The sequence below is a fragment of the Mus caroli genome, chromosome 6 (assembly GCF_900094665.2).
Source record: "Mus caroli chromosome 6, CAROLI_EIJ_v1.1, whole genome shotgun sequence".
NCBI lineage: Eukaryota > Metazoa > Chordata > Mammalia > Rodentia > Muridae > Mus > Mus caroli.
The window spans coordinates 144566513-144582951 of record NC_034575.1 but is presented as its reverse complement, the minus strand read 5'-3'; the positions used below and the strand labels follow the sequence as shown (position 1 = coordinate 144582951).

The following is a 16439-nucleotide window of genomic DNA, read 5'->3' as shown; positions in this document are numbered from 1 at the left end:
AATTCTCAGAGATCTTTTTCACTCAGTCTCTGAGGACCAGGAGTAGACTGCCCCATCCCGCAGCCTTTCCTCTGTTATTTATAATATCCACCGAGTAAACGTCCTGGTGTGCTGCTGTTCAGTAGAAGCACATGCTGGCCACATTTAAAAAAATGAAAAGAGCAAGGTTTATGGATGTGACCCCAAAACTTGGGACACACAGCCCTGTGTCTACCATAGGCTCCACACTGTGGGTCAGAGTCACAGGATCAAAGCCAGGACCAGAGACCAAGCCTCTTACCACAGGGAAGCAGGCACAGGGACTCCCCTGATGGGGTCTCTGTCCAGGCTCTTCCCCAACTCCACTATGTTATTATAGTTGTAATTCTTAGGGCTGAAAATCCCAAACCTGAGCCAGTACCCAGGGGTGTAGTCAATCCTCAAACTGGCATCTGGGGCAGGAAGGCTGCAGAAAGTTCTAGGCTAGCCTGGGATACAGGGTGAGTCCAAGTGTAGCCTGGGATACATAGTAAGGCCCTGTCTCAAAAAAACTACACACACACACACACACACACACACACCAAACTGCAGTGCTGTCTTTATGACACTTTGATGCAATTTTTGGACAATCATTTCTTACTAAAAATTTAACAAATATGTCAGAAAAAAGTAATATTGTGTAAACTATAAAAGTCTGTCACGCCAATGCAATGGGATCAATCAAACAGAAACAGGAACACTAAACATCGGAGGGTAGAGTACCACAAAACATGGGGTGGGGCTGGGGAGGGTGGATTCTGGGTCCAGGCCAGTAGGATCTGTAGAAAAACATTTCAGTGGGCTGAAAAGGGGTGAAGATATCCTCAGAGCTTGAGCCCAGCCATCTGCTCCTGAGTGTCAGGAATGGTCTGTCCTCTGGCTGAGAGAGGAACCGCCATTGTGAAGGGTGGTCATGGCCCTCGAAGCTCCTCTCAGACCATGAGGGTTGTCCCACCTGCTTTTGTTTTGAGATAAGGATTCACACTGTAGCCCAAGATGACCTAGAACTCCCAATGTAGCTCAGGCAGACTTCAGACTCACAGGCGTCCTGGAGCTGGGATGACAGATGTGTGACATCCTGCCCACCTGCTCTTTAGGACGTATCACCATAACACAAGCTGCTAGAAACAAGTCTGACTATGTCCTGTCCCCTAATGCAGTGTGTGGGCAGACCCTCTGTCTGCTGGACTCCAGCATCCTTCATGCTTCAAGGCTGAGGCTTCCGAATCACCCTGACCCTTGGGCAGGGTTTCTTCAGCTTATGCTGAACATGGATGTCTTAAGTGGATCCCAGGAGGGGTGCTGGCCCCTCAACATCAAGGACATGTGTCAGCTCAAATAGATAGTGTGCTAATACATCTTTATGTACCCAGCATCTCAAAATTGCACACCAGGACCCCAGCACACTGGTGACGCTTGCAAATCACAGGTCTGACAGAAGTTCTGTTTGACCTTCTATAGCCCAAGTAGTTGGCACAATGCAAGGTCAGAGAGGGACACTAGGGTGAGGGCTCAGAAGGCCATTCAGGGGCTGGGAGGAGATGTAGCAACACAAAGAAGAAAGAGTGGGTCTGAACGCCGTTCTGTCTCAGCTCAGCTCATCTAGCTGCATTTGAGGAGCACAGAAGAGGGCCTGTGTGAGTGTACTCAGCAAAGACAATTAAATTAAAATACAATCGGTGTGACTTGACTCCGTGGCTAAGAGCACTAGCTTCTCTTCCAGAAATCCACACTGCAATTCACAACTGTCTGTAATTCCAGTTCCAGGGGACCTGATGCCCTCTTGTGGCCTTTACAGGTACAGGCATGCAAGTGGTACACAGACATGCGTGAAGGGAAAACACACACACACAGACACACACACACACACACACTAAAGTATGACTCTTCAGAAAGGCAAATAGGCAGAAATTTAAATAATCTTTTTATTTTATTTATTTTTAAAGACAGGGTTTCGTGAATCCCAGGATGACCTCCAATTTGCTATGTAGCCAAGGCTGGCTTTGAATTTATGATCCTCCTGAGAGCTAGGATTACAAAGTGTGCACCCAAAGTGGTTTACAGTGCTAGGAACTGAACCCAAGACTTGCTGCTAGGCAAGGACTCTGTCACCTGAGCTGCATTCCTGGGCCAGAATTTTAAATCATCCTAATTCTTACAGTCCTCCATCTGAGCTACCTCTGGGTTAGTTACTTTTTAAAAATGCCTTCTACATTCCAAATTATTACAAGAAAGTTGGCTTCTAAGTGATTTCTCATTGCCTCATGATTTCAGGGACTGTATTTAAGCTGGGAATTGTGATGTATGGCTTTAATCTCAACACTTGGGAGGAAGAGGCAGGCAGATCTCTGAGTTCAAGGCCAGCCTGGTCTACAGAGTGAGTTACAAGACAGCCAGGGATACACAGAGAAACCCTGTCTTGAAAACAAAAACAGAAAACAGACAGAACAAAACAAAACAAAAATCCCAAACTCAAAAACAAAAGCATACCAAAAAAATAATAAAAAAGGAGAAAGAAAGAAAGAAAGAAAGAAAGAAAGAAAGAAAGAAAGAAAGAAAGAAAGAAAGAAAGAAAGAAAGAAAGAAAGAGTCCCAACAATATGGTTCGTAGCAGTTTTTGGTCAGAATATTTTAGCAAAAATATGGCAGCCTGACCCCAAAGCTGCCTTCTCACTGTGTAAAGAGGGATTAATAAACTTGGCTGTTTCTCTTTGGAGGAGAATGTGTGACTCTGCACATGCCAGTGAGAATAAAGGGCAGATATATAAAAGTCAGTAGACTAGTAATAAGAGATAAAATGTCCCAATACAGTGCTCCAGAGTAGAGTGTTTTGTCAATGAAACACTCTGAAATGATTCTCATGTTAGAGTACAAAGTCAAAATGCTAGAGTGCCCACTGGATGTCACTGAAGTCCCCAGGGTCACCCAGGCCCCCCTCTGCTTCGAGGTAATTCATGAATGCAGCCATGTCTGTGCTGTCACTGTCACACAGGACATCAAAACCCAGCTGGGCACTGTCACCTGTAAGTTAAAACACAGGACTATGTAAGTACGGGCAGGTCATAATAAATACCTACAGTCAGTGAGACTGGAGAGAAGGCTCAGAGGTTAGGAGCACTCTTGCAGGGGCTCCACAACCATCTATAACTCCAGCTCCAGGGGATCTCTAGATGTAGGCGCTAGACATGTGTGTGGTACACAGACATACATGTGGGCAGAACACTCATGCACGTAAAATAGATGTAAAAATACAGCTGTAGTCAAGAACAGCAAGGCCAATGGCAGGGTCCAAGGTTCTGTTAGAGAAAGGCTTGCCTAGCACGCACGAAGCCCTGAGTTTGATGCCCAGCGCTGTATAAGCCAGGCATGGTAGTGTACACCTGCAATCCCAGCATGAGGTGGGAGAACCAGAAGTTCCAGGTGATCTTTAGCTACAGACATGGGTGAGCCCAACCCGGGATACAAGAGGTAACCTGGGTGAGGCTTAGCGTTTTACTTTTATTTTATTTTATCTGCATTGGTGTTTTGCCTTCACATATGTCTGTGTGAGGGTGTCAAATATTGGAGGTACAGACAGTGGTGAGCTGCCATGTGGGTGCTGGAGATTGAACCCAGATCCTCTCGGAAGAACAGTCAGTGCTCTTAGCCATTGAGACATTTCTCCAGCCCCCAAGTCTTAGCTTTAAATGTCAATTTGCTGCAATCTAGAACCTGGGAAGAGAGCCTCAGTGTGCAATTGTCTGGACCTGTGAGAAGAAGGCCTGTGAGGAACTTTTATAAAAGAGCTGCCCTGACTGTGGGTGTTACCATTTCATGGGCTGTGTCCTGAATTGTGTGAGCATGCAAAAGCAAACAAGTTAGCGTGAATCATTTCTGTCTGCTTTGACCATGGCTTGACTAACAGCCTCCTCTCAGTGATGGACTGGGAACAGTGAGCTTTCTGCCCTTTCTTCTCTAAGCCACTTCTTGCTTCATCACAGTGACAGGAGGAACTCAGAACACATGTCTTTCAATCAGGTAAAGCCAGGGAAAGCGAAATGTCTTAAATTGCAGGAGTTGGATTTTTAAAATATTATTTTATTGTACGTATATGTGTGTTTTACCCGCATGTATGTCTGTGTGTCTTGTACATGCAGTACCAGAGGAAATGCCGTGTGTGTGCTGGGAATTGAACTCGGGTCCTCTGCAAGAGCAGCCAGTGCTCTTAATCACTGCGTCATCTCTCCAGGGCTCCTGCACTTTTCCTTTATTTATTTTATTTTATTTTATTTTTTAGCATGAGCCTTTTTTAATTCCTTGGTAATTCTTGAGAATGGACATTTTTTTTCCTACATGGAAATACTTATAAATTTTTATTTGAATTATGTGTATTCAGTAAAATGCAGAAGGGCTTAACTGATGACTGCACCCTTTGTGACAGGTTTAGTGACTGACACACATCTTCATACCAAGAATAACTGATCGGGGCAGGAGAGAGAGATCAGCAGGTACGCGCTCTTCCAGAGGAGCCCTGTTTGATTCCCAGCACCCACATGGCAGCTCACAACCCGTAGCTCAGGTTCTAGAGTAGACAATAACCTTTCTGAGGAGACTGTATACGTGTAGGACAAAAAACATCCATCCACATACGATAAAAATTAAAAAATTGTAAAAACAAACAAACAAACAAAAAAAAAAAACAGCCGGGCGTGGTGGTGCACGCCTTTAATCCCAGCTCTTAGGAGGCAGAGGCAGGTGGATTTCTGAGTTCGAGGCCAGCCTGGTCTACAAAGTGAGTTCCAGGGCAGCCAGGGATATACAGAGAAATCCTGTCTCAAAAAAAAATTGTGGGGAGGGTATGGGGGACTTTTGGGATAGCATTGGAAATGTAATTGAGGAAAATACGTAATAAAAAATATTTAAAAAAAACAAATTGAAAAAAAATTGTCAAAAACAAAACAAACAAACAAACAAAACCCCCCAAAAAACAATGACTGCTGACCATTGTGTGCAGGTGCTGAAATCCTGGGTATGTTTTGGGAGGGGGCTTTTTTTTTAAAAAAAATTAGATATTTTCTTTATTTACATTTCAAATGTTATCCCCATTCCTAGTTTTCCCTCTGAAAATTGCCTATCCCCTCCCCCTGCTCCCCAACCCACCCACTCCCACTTCCTGGCCCTGGCATTCCCCTATACTGGGGCATAGAACCTTCACAGGACCAAGGGCCTCTCCTCCCACTGATGACCGACTAGGCCATCCTCTGCTACATATATAGCTAGAGCCACAAATTCCACCATGGGTTTTCTTTGATTGGTGATATAGTTCCAAGGAGCTCTGGGAGTGCTGGTTAATTCATATTGATATTCCTCCTATGGGGCTTCAGTCCCCATCAGCTCCCTGGGTACTTTCTCTGGCTCCTTCATTGGGGACCTTGTGCTCTGTTCAATGGATGGCTGTGAGCATCCACTTCTGTATTTGCCAGGCACTGGCAGAGCTTCACAGGAGACAGCTATATCAGGCTCCAGTCGGTCAGCAGGCTCTTGTTGGCATCTGCCTAGTGACTGGGTTTGGTGGTTGTTTATGGGGTGGGGTGGGGGGTGCTTTTTGAGACAGGGACTTTCTATTAGCCCTGGGTGGCCTAGTGCTCACTATGTAGCCCATGATAGCCTTGAACTCATGGTAATACTCTGCCTCAACCTGTAAATGTTGGCATTACCGAAGTGTGCTTCCTGATTGGGGGAAAAATCTTATTTTAAAAACTACCTGCTTCTTCAGAAGTCCCCTGTGTTTAAGGACACAGTGTCAAAGACAGAGACTGGGAATGTACATGGTGTCTGATGACAAGGACAACTTACCGGGAAGTGGTCTGTGAGGGTGGGCGGGTTCAGTGCTCTGTTGTTGCCTGGCAGCCTCCAGGACCTCTGTTTCAGAAGGACTCACTGCAAAAAGCTCCCTAGTGGATGCCTGAAAAGACAGGATGGAGCGGTCAGCAAGGCTCCTTCCTACCTGAGCAGAGTGAGAACCATGGGTGCTGTCAGAACGACCAGCACCAGTACCTTCATCAGCCATGCGTGAGGACTCTGGTGCCCACACACTCCATGTGCATCTTCCATTTCGGAAGCTGAGAGCCACCAGATTCCAAACCAAGGCATCTGACACTAAAGCCTAGATCCCTTTATATGAGTGTATGTGCATGCCTGTGTGTGTGATGTGTGTGTGTGAGATGTGTGTCTGTACATGTGTGTGCACACATATGCATATGCATGCGTGTGTGTGAGATGTGTGTCTGTACATGCGTGTGTGTGTGTGTGTGAGATGTGTGTGTCTGTACATGTGTGTGTGTGATGTGTGTGTCTGTACATGTATGCACGCACGGGTGGAGGCCAGAAGATTTTATTACAATGGCTTATATGTCCATTTCTATGAGATTACTGTATTTGCTAAATGAATAAATGATAAGATAGGAAGATACATTATATTTCCACACAAGTTTTATCCATATCATGTGATGTTTGTATTTTCTGGCCCACGTTCCCCCGGTCACATCTCCTCCTCCTCCTCCTCCTCTTCCATTCTCAAGGCTAACTGGCCACCTCATGCTGTTTGTTCTATACCACACTAGCATCATCATGCATTTCAGACTTCCAGATCGCAGTAGGCTTAGTGTCCTCGGCCCCACATGGGGCTCAAACCCAGGTCCCCCATGGACCATCCAAGTGCTCTACCACTAAGCTATCCATCCATCCCTTTGCATTTTTTAATATTTAAAACCTTTTTATTCTGAGACAGGGTCTCACTAAGTTGCCTAAGCTAGCGTTGAGGCTACTCTTTATGCCTGGGGGGGCCCTGAATGCACTTTCCACCTCTCAAGCTGCCATATGGCAGGTGAGCCCCACCAGCCTATGGCGTAATTACTATACATGCAACATGTATTTCAGTTAGCTGTGTTTGTCAGTTTGACCAAGTGGCCTCTAGTACTTATTTCATTTAAACCTCTTTCAAACTACGTGAGTACTCTGAAGCTGCCACGTTAGAATCTGTGATGATCGTAAAAGCTCCTGCTCTCTGAGCACCTAGCAGGTGTGGCAGCCACCATTTGGAGAGTTTGGATTTAAATGGTGTGGTAGTGAATGCCTGTGATCCTGGCACTTGGAAGGTAGAGGTGGGAAAATTAGTTTAAGGTAATCCTCAGCTACACAGCGAGTTTTGGGCCAGCCTGGGCTACATGGCACCCTATCTCCATCGCCTAATCCACGGTATGTTATCATCATACCTGCCTTACAAGTGAGGACACTGAGGCAGAGTTTAAATTCTGAACCCAACATTACAAAGACTAGGTATGTGAGCCACACACACCCTGGAGCCCTTTTGTAAGCCTCTAACCGTGTCTCCTGTAACCACTGACCTATACTGTCCCTTAAGATGACCGAGTCAGCAGAAAGGTCCATGTATCTTCATAGAATGGTCCTGACACAATGACAATGAACATTTACTTCACTCACAGGCCCATAGGCGCTCCCACCGTTTACACTGTGGTCATCGCTCACTTCTTCTGAAGGGTTTGCATCTTCCGGGGATGAAGAGTGTAATCTGAGAAGGGAGACAAGCGATATTTATTACTCAGACAGGATTTTAGAAGGAGTCTTTCTCCTCTGAAGGTATCATAAGTCACTGATAAACAACAGCAAAGAACCGCAGACTAAATACTCCGTATTCAGTACTTGAGACCAGTTGACTTCTTACATCTCAGACTTATTTTTGACCCCGAAGCGCTGAAAACACTCCACACACACATGCAGTGGTGTGCACTTACCCCCCCCACACACATGCATTCTGTGCATGCACCGACACACACATGAATGTTGTTCATGCACTGACACAAACATATGCAAGCTGTGGATGCATTGCCACACACATACAATGCACACACTTTCTGGTATATATTCATTTATTTTAACTGTGTAGTTTATGCATCAATTTTGAACTTTTTATGCAATTAAATTTATCGATTTTTTTCTTCCTGAATTCTGGATTTCATATGATGTTTTGAAATAACTTGTCCAAAATGAGATTATAAAAGTCCTTGTCTGGGTGGCTCCCAACCGCTGGCAACTCTAGCTCCAGGGGATCTGATGCCTCTGTCCCTACAAGCAAGCCACTTATAGGCACACACCACACCAGCTACGCTGTCCTGCCCTACTGCATGCTGGTACACTTACACACACACACACACACACACACGTGTGCACACATGCACACGCATACACACATGCACACCCATACACACATGCACACGCACACACACACACACACACAAGTAGGAGAATGACTGACCTATGTACTGGTTTAATTACAGCAGCCATTTACACGAGAATATTTGCAGTAAAACATCTTTACCTCTGTAAACTCAGAACCTCATTTGCAATATCTGTTCCAATACTCCCAGCACCAAGGACGGTCCCCGTGGATACGCCGGGCACATTGATGCAGGATTGTCTAAATGAGTCTAGGCAACAGCACAAGAGAAAACTCAGGGAAGGGCGCTAGAGTGCACAGCCCTAGCTAGTGGCTTTCTTTCTATTCAGATAATTCCCTAATTTTCTCCTGAAAAGAAATAGATGACCTACACCTTAAGGTAACAGAAAACATGCGACCTTTTATTCTGCAATTCCCAATGTTTGAGATGCTGTGAGCGGCGATCACAGATGTGCGCAGAGTCACAAAGGCACAGCAGTGACCCATGGCCTTCAGCATGGTCTTTTCCCTTCTGACCCTTACAGCGAAGCCACGGAAACACCACTTCTTCATATTTCATTGCTCCTTTTGTGTTGTTTGTTTATGTTTATTCTGTTTTATGTGTATGAGTGTTTGCTTGTATATATGGAGGTGCATCAAATGCATACACTGCCCATAAAAGTCAGAAAAGGGCATGGAATCACCCAGAGTTCCAGGCAGCTGTGAGCCGAGATATGTAGAGAATCAAACTCAGGTCCTTCCAAAGCAGCCAGTGCTCTGAACCTCTGAGCCGTCTTTTCAGCCCCAGATGTGTGTTTGTTTGTCTACCCATTTTTACTTTTTGTTGTCTCAAAACAGAGTTTCTCTGTGTAGTCCTGGCTGTCCAGGAACTCTGTAGACCAGGCTGGTCTCAAACTCAGAGATCTGCCTGTTTCTACGTCCTAATTTTTGCTTTGTTTTGTTTAGATAGTGTCTCAAGTGGCTGAGGCCGGCCTCTCACTCCTGATCTTCCTGACTCTATCTCCTAAGTGCTGGGATTACATGCATATGTCCCCACCATATTCAGATACTTAAAAAAATACATTTTGTATATAAAACATGAGCATATCCCTGTGGTTAAAAAAAAATCTGAGATGGAAAAATAGGCCCTTCGTGACAGTCTTTCATTTATCTAGTGGTAAGCCATGAACACCATGGATAAGGCTAGAGGGAGACCATGTGACACCACCAGTCTGATTACAAGAAACTCTGTCCAGTCGGGAACCAGTCAGGTGAGCAGCGACTTGTGTGTAGTACCATGTTACACTAAAGGTGGAGACATGAACCAGGTGCTCTGGCACCTCAAGGGGACTTCTGCTCCTGGAAGTTTCCTATGGGGTCTATGTGACTTCTGAACTTGGTCTCTTGTTCATTATTGTGTGTGTGAAGAATGTATGTGGCCGCATGCATGCTACAGCATACACTTGGAGGTCAAAGGACCATGTGTGGGAGTCTGTCCTTTCCCAACTTGTTAGTCAGTTTAGAGGCAAATACCTTTATCTGCTGAGCCACCTCACAGGCCCTTAGTTTTTAGTGAATGTGCATGTAAGATATTGTATATATGTGATGCATACATGTATGTGTATATGTATATGTTTGCATGTATGATACATGTGTGTATATGCATGTCTATGTGTGTTTATGTTTATATATGTGTTTTTGTTTACATGTGTATGATGTATGTGTGTACGTGTGTTGGTGTGTATGCATGTTTTGATGTGTATGTGTATGATATATATGTGTTTTGATATGTGTGTATATGTATGTATGATGTATATATGTTTTGAGGTGTATGATGTATATGTGTGTATGGGTATATGATATGTGTGTATGATGTGTGTATATGATGTGTGTATGTGTATGATACGTATATGTATGATGTATGTGTATGGTATATATATATATATATACCTACATCATACATATATATACACACACATATATATATATGCATACATGGTATGAGTGTGTATGATATATGTATGTGTGATTTGTGTATGAAGACACACTGTGATGTCAGTCCTTTCTTTCTACCTTCATGTATGTTTTGGAGATTAAACTCAGATCAGTACCTGTATACAACAAGGGCCCGGACTTTCTGAGCCACCTCTCCTGCCCCTATCTCCTTCTATAGCCCAGTGCACAGACCTGTCCAGTCAAAATGTTTTCTAACTTTCCCTGGAAAGTTTCTCCATTCTTAGACAGAAAAGCACGTCTTCATGGAATCCTTACCGGATGATGCATCTGAGTTACCACGCCTGATCTGAAACTCTGTCTTACCTTCCGAGGACTGGCTGCTGCCGCACTGAAGCAAAGATAGTCTGGTCTCACTGCGCCCCCTGGAGGTCAGAAAAGCACATGACACTCCCTGAGGGGCAGGGCATCTATTAATGCATCCACATTGGCTCCAAGTATTTGATTTGCCAAATTTCCACTCATTTGTATTTTATTGTTCACGTCAGCTAAGATCAGGATCTGTGGCAAATGCCCCAGTGGTCTCATTCCCACAGTGACGGTTCACCTAGTACAAAAGGTCCACAGCTGCATCGGAATGGCAGACGGAACATGGGAGGTACAGGCCTCCTAGTACTGTGTACACTGAGCATAAGACAAGCAAATGGAGTTGGTTTGACAAAACCTTACACCTACTTAAAAACTTAGCAGGGCAACAAAGCTCAGGCCAGGATGATCGGGCAGTGAGCACCAGGCTAGAGGAGAGCTTCCCCGAGGACACTGGCACATTTCTGCTCTCTTGGCTGTGCTGGGTACAGTTTCTTGTGGCAAAGAGGCACAAAAAAACCACACTGTTTCTTTTTTGTTTTATTTTTGTTTCAAGACAAGGTCTCTCCTGGCTATCCTGGAACATGTTACACAGTCCAAGTTTACCTCAAACTCAGAGAACTGCCTGCCTTTAGTCCTTAGCATGTGCCCGGCCTTCCTTCCTGGGGACTGAACCAAGGGTCATGTACACTTTAAGCAAGTACTCTACCACTGAGCTACATCCCACCTACCTTCTCCTCTCCTCTTCTTCCTCCTCCATCCTTCTCTTCCTCTCCTTCCTTTCTTCCTTCCTTCCTTCCTTTCTCTCTTTCTTTCTGTTTTTTTGTTTGTTTGTTTTTTTCCTCTGAGACAAGGTCTCACGCAATCTAGGCTGGCCTCAAACTCCCTAGGTAGCCAAAAATGACCTTGGATTTCTCATCCGCCTGCCTCTTCCTCCCGAGTGCCAAGAACACAGGTATGCATAACAATGCCTACCCTTGCCACCAGATGTTTACCAAGCACGACGTGGTAGATTACAGAAGGCCAATGGTCAGCTTAATCTGAACAACTAACATCTATGGAGAGAAAAGGAAGTTCTCAGACCGCTGGCTGCTGCAGCCTCGGGTTCTGCTCTGTGGGGTCACCAGCTGCACACTGTGAGGAAACCCTGTACCTCCCCCAAACACAGAGGTTTTTTTTCCCCTCTTGTTATTCCTAAATGAGCTGGAACAACAACCATTTCCATGACTTTATGTTGTATCAGGGGCTGTAACTAATGCAGACATTGATCTGGGGATGGATATGGGAGAAGCCCACATAGATCTGGCATCTGTGCCCCCTCCCCTGAGAGACGGAACTGTCATATAGACAGAGAACCAAGCAGTGTTAAAGGTGTTCGTGATGGTTTAATATGCTTGGCCCAGGGAGTGGCACTATCAGATGATGTGGCCCTGTTAGAGAAGGTGTGGCCTTGTTGGAGTAGGTGTGTCACCGTGGGTGTGGGCTTTAAGACCTCACTCATAGCTGCCTGGAAGCCAGTATTCTGCTAGCAGCCTTCAGATGAAGATGTAGAACTCTCAGCTCCTCCTGCACTATGCCTGCCTGGATGCTGCTGTGTTGCTGCCTCAATGATAATGGACTGAATCTCAGAACCTGTAAGCCAGCCACAATTAGATATTGCCCTTATAAGAGTTTTCTTGGGCTGGGCGGTGGTGGCGCACACCTTTAATCCCAGCACTTGGGAGGCAGAGACAGGAGGATTTCTGAGTTTGAGGCCAGCCTGGTCTCCAGAGTGAATTCCAGGACAGCCAGGGCTATTCAGAGAAACCCTGTCTCGAAAAAGCCCAAAAAAGCCCCCCCCCCCAAAAAAAGAGTTGCCTTGGTCATGGTATCTGTTCACAGCAGAAAGACCCTAACTAAGACAGTGTCTTAAGAGAAGCAGAGCTGGGCGGTGGTGGCATATGCCTTTAATCCAGCACTTGGGAGGCAGAGACAGGCAGATTTCTGAGTTCTAGGCCAGCCTGGTCTAGAAAGTGAATTCCAGGACAGCCAAGGCTATACAGAGAAACCCTGGAGAGAGAGAGAGAGAGAAGCAGAGATACTCATTTGAAATTAGATCAAAGGTCTTAAGAGCACAGAAAACTACTCACAAAACCAATTTGTTGACAGACACAATGTACTCCAGCTCTTTGGTCCAAGGGTTTGTGAAGCTGAACCACTCGCTCTTCAGAGTCACGAAGGCACCATCCTTCACTCTGAATTTGTACGAGTCTGTAAGTATTTTCTCCTTACTCTGCAGAACTTCACAGGAAAGCCGCAGTTAGCGGAATAGCCTATACAACCAAAGCCTTCATGCTGGGAGTGGTGGCTCATGCCTGTAACTCCACCCCCAGAGGATGGAGAGGGTGCCTGCGGGTTCCGGGCCAGCCAGGGGGCTATGCTGAAACCCAGACACCACCAAAGCCAGACCAGGGCCTTGAGAATTAATTTTGGATTTCATAAGGAATTCAGAGTTGATGGTATAATCATTTCTTTCTTTATTTAGACAGAAGTTTGCTATGTAGCCCAAGTTAGCCTAGAAGTCCTAATCCCCTAAGCCACCTCCCAGATACTGAGATTTTTTTAGTGTAATCCATCACACCTGGCTGAAGTCATTTTTAAATTACCCGAAAAGCACCTCATTCAATGGATTACCTACCTGCTTTGTGCTTGTCAGTCAAACTACTGTGGTCATCCTGATGAAAATATTCATAACATGAAGTTCCCAAAAGTTCCTGAGGCAGGTATCCTAAAATTGCCGTTGCTCTGGTTTTGAAATAGAAAAACATCATGGCAGTTGCTGACGGTGATGCCTCCCAGAACACTGCAGGTCCAGCACAGGTGGGGTTGCAGGAAAGCCGTCTGGAGAAAGAGCTAGCCTGGGCTCCTACGGGCTGCCTTGGTCCTCCCCATCCACAGCTAGACTGCAAGCAGGACCCCAGGTGAGGCCCCATGATGTCCTGCTGATGCCTGTACAGGGTACCACCAGTACCACCATCACTGCAGCCATGGAGCAGGGCAGACTCAACACCACTGCTAGGAAACACTTTCCCAAGTTTACCCTCTAGTTCTACCAAAATCACCAACATCACCATCTCCGTATTTCACTTAAATTATACTTCCTCTTCTCAAGCCCTAGTTAGGAGAAAACTGCAGCGAGCTTCGAAGCTGTGCTTCAGCTGCCCCAGTGGCCTCTGGGTAGTGAAACATGGAGTGTTTACCTTTGGTCAACATAGACGAATTTCCCGTTCATTGCGAAGCGAGTTATGAACTCAGCCGGTCTCACGTTGATCTTGCCACTCTTCTGAGGGACAATGTATGGATGCAACCGTCCCATAGCCACAAGGCAGGTAAGAGGACCGCTGTCCTTCCCACCGCCCGTCTCTTTCTCCATGCCAACAACATTCAGAGGCCAGCTTCTCAAGTATCCAGTGCAATGGACAGTGTGGAATTTTCTACGGTCTAACGAAAAATCATAGCAATACACTTAGGTCACTGTGGATGCTGATATTTCTCCTTCTTCTTCTTCTTCCTCCCTCCTCTTCCTCTCCCTTCCTCCTCCCCTTCTTCCTTTTTCCTTTCTTCTCCCTCTTTCTCCACTTTTTCCTTTCCTTTTCTTTTTTTCTTTTCAAGACAAATGTATTCTGAAGCCCAGGCTAGCCTCTAACCAGCTCCCTATGTATACCAGGCTATCCTCTAATCCCTGATACTATTACCTCAGCCTCCTAAGTGATTACAGGCCTATAACACTACATCTGACTATTATGAAGAAACTTGCAAATCTCTTACTGTTAGTTACGATGATGATTTATAGACATATATGGCCATACATACTGCATCCCCGCCCTACTGGACTACATAGTAAGACTCTGTCTCAAAAAGAAGCAAGCAGGAGTCTGGAGTGGTGGTTCAGTAGTTAGGAGTGCCTGTGCTCTGTCAGAGGAGCTCGGTTCAGTTCTCAGCACGTGCATCAGGCAGCCCACAGCTGACCTGGAGTTTCAGCTCCAGGGAATCTGATGGCCTCAACTGGCAATGGTCTCACTTGTGTGGGCACACACACACACTTAAAAAGCAAGATAAAAAATTATTTTAGGGTTGGACATAGTAGCATGCACCTTTAATCCCAGCACTCAGGAGGCGGAGGTAGATGGATCTGTGTGCATTTGAGGCTAGCCTGGTCTACACAGTGAGTTCCTGGGTAAAGCTACAAAGTGAGACCCTGTCTCAAAACAAAAACAAAACACAAAATAAAAAGACAAACAAACAAGCAAAAACTTTTTTAAAAAGAGATTGAACTTTGTTGTTGTCTGAGTTTTTATTTTACTATTTTATCTTTGAGATAGGGTATTTCGACATAGCCCTGCTGGGCTTGAATTCACAGAAATCTTACCTGCCTCTGTTACTTGAGTGCTAACTACGCTTTAAGGCCTACATCACGTCTAGCCCCAAATCTAACTTAAAGTTCTCTTCCCTACAGGTTCAGTAGCACAACAGGATGTGCACCTGGTGGGGAGCCAGTGTAAATAATTTCAGTTTAGAAACAATCTTACTTAGACGCTTTGAATCCTATTTCTTGCCGTGACTATGAAACTTACTTTTTCCTGGACAGAAACTACTTAGGACCTTGCGTTTTGCACCAGGCTCCGAATCACCGGCTCTCCCAGGAGTCTCACCTTTCTTCTTTGAGCAGGACGAGCATGGGTGCTCTTCTTTGACAGGGATGGAACAGCTCTTCATTCTAAAGAAGAAAGATCGTCTGGAGCCAGAATGCACGCATGGTCGCCCAGTGTGGGGGTGACTGTAAACCTGAGAGGCTTTCACAGCAGCAGGAACGAGAACAGAATAATCACAGACATGCTTACAATCCTCCCCGTCCCTTTCTCTAATTCTCTTAAAAAGGAGATTCATCTTTGCACATGCTCATGCGCGCGCCTGCTTGTGTGCATGCTCAAGCGTCACGGTTACGACTGGCCCGATGTGGGTTCTGAGAACCAGCTCGGGTCTTGAGGGACAACAGTAAGCGTTGTTAGCGCTCCAGTCCCTTCTAGTGTTTCATCACATTCAGATATATTCAGTTTGTGTTTGCTTGGCAGTGTTTTGTTTTTGAGGAGAGAGTGTAGGTCTGGGGGCCTCAAACTTTAGAGTGTTGGAGTTGCAGGCACGGATTACCACACTCAACAATTTAAAACACTTGCAATTTATCTTAAGACTTCCTTCAGGGAGTGAGTTCAAGGCCAGCCTGGTCTACACAAGGAGCTACAAACCAGCAAAGGCTACATAGTAAAACCTGTCTCAAACCAAAATTAAAAACTGGCTAGATCATTATTTCTTTAACTTTTAAAAACTATGTTTATTTTATGTGTGTTGTGTTCATCCAAGTGAATGTCTGTGCACCGAGCACATGCCTGTGTGTGCCTGTAGAGGCCAGGAAAGGGCATCAGACCCTCTCTGGAGCTGGAGTTCCAGGCAAGACTGTGTGTGTGCTGGGTACAGAGCCTGGATCATCATCTGCAAGCGCTGCAACTGCTCTTAAGTAGAGTCATCTCTTACCGCTGTTTCTATATCATAGTAGTCATTTGGCACTAAACATTTTCATATGTCAAGTATCTCTGGGCAATGAATATGTATACTTCCTAAGCCCAATTATACAAGATCTTTCATACCAGGGAAATCTGGGTCATATACAGAAGAGAAGAAATCCCCAGCAACTTTTTTGTCTCAAGTAATATTGTCTTACAAAAGTTCTATTTAGATTGAAACTATAAGCAATCATATATTCCCGCACGGTTATCTTCATATGAATACATTTAGTGTATATGTCTGTAGGGTAAAGGAATTTTCCTTTCTCCCTCCCTCCCTCCCTCCCCCC

The 16439-nt window shown here is 45.3% G+C and overlaps 1 protein-coding gene across 4 annotated transcripts in view; it reads right to left on the bottom strand.

Moving 5' to 3' along the window:
• Window positions 1-2599: 2599 nt before the first annotated feature.
• The window catches only part of Arntl2 (aryl hydrocarbon receptor nuclear translocator like 2), a 36027-nt gene continuing 22187 nt past the window's right edge, over window positions 2600-16439 (bottom strand). For 2 of the 4 annotated variants that reach the window (XM_029478284.1, XM_029478285.1), the window contains exons 2-10: window positions 15244-15308; window positions 13792-14032; window positions 13230-13336; window positions 12682-12832; window positions 10553-10611; window positions 8396-8504; window positions 7501-7588; window positions 5854-5962; window positions 2600-3039 (exon numbers count right to left, since the gene is read on the bottom strand). In XM_029478284.1, the coding sequence (XP_029334144.1) occupies window positions 2903-3039; window positions 5854-5962; window positions 7501-7588; window positions 8396-8504; window positions 10553-10611; window positions 12682-12832; window positions 13230-13336; window positions 13792-14032; window positions 15244-15308 (1066 nt within the window). In that variant the 3' untranslated portion in view covers window positions 2600-2902. Of the gene's footprint in view, window positions 3040-5853; window positions 5963-7403; window positions 7589-8395; window positions 8505-10552; window positions 10612-12681; window positions 12833-13229; window positions 13337-13791; window positions 14033-15243; window positions 15385-16439 lie in introns of those variants that run through there. The other 2 variants (XM_021165161.2, XM_029478283.1) reach the window with 2 other exon arrangements.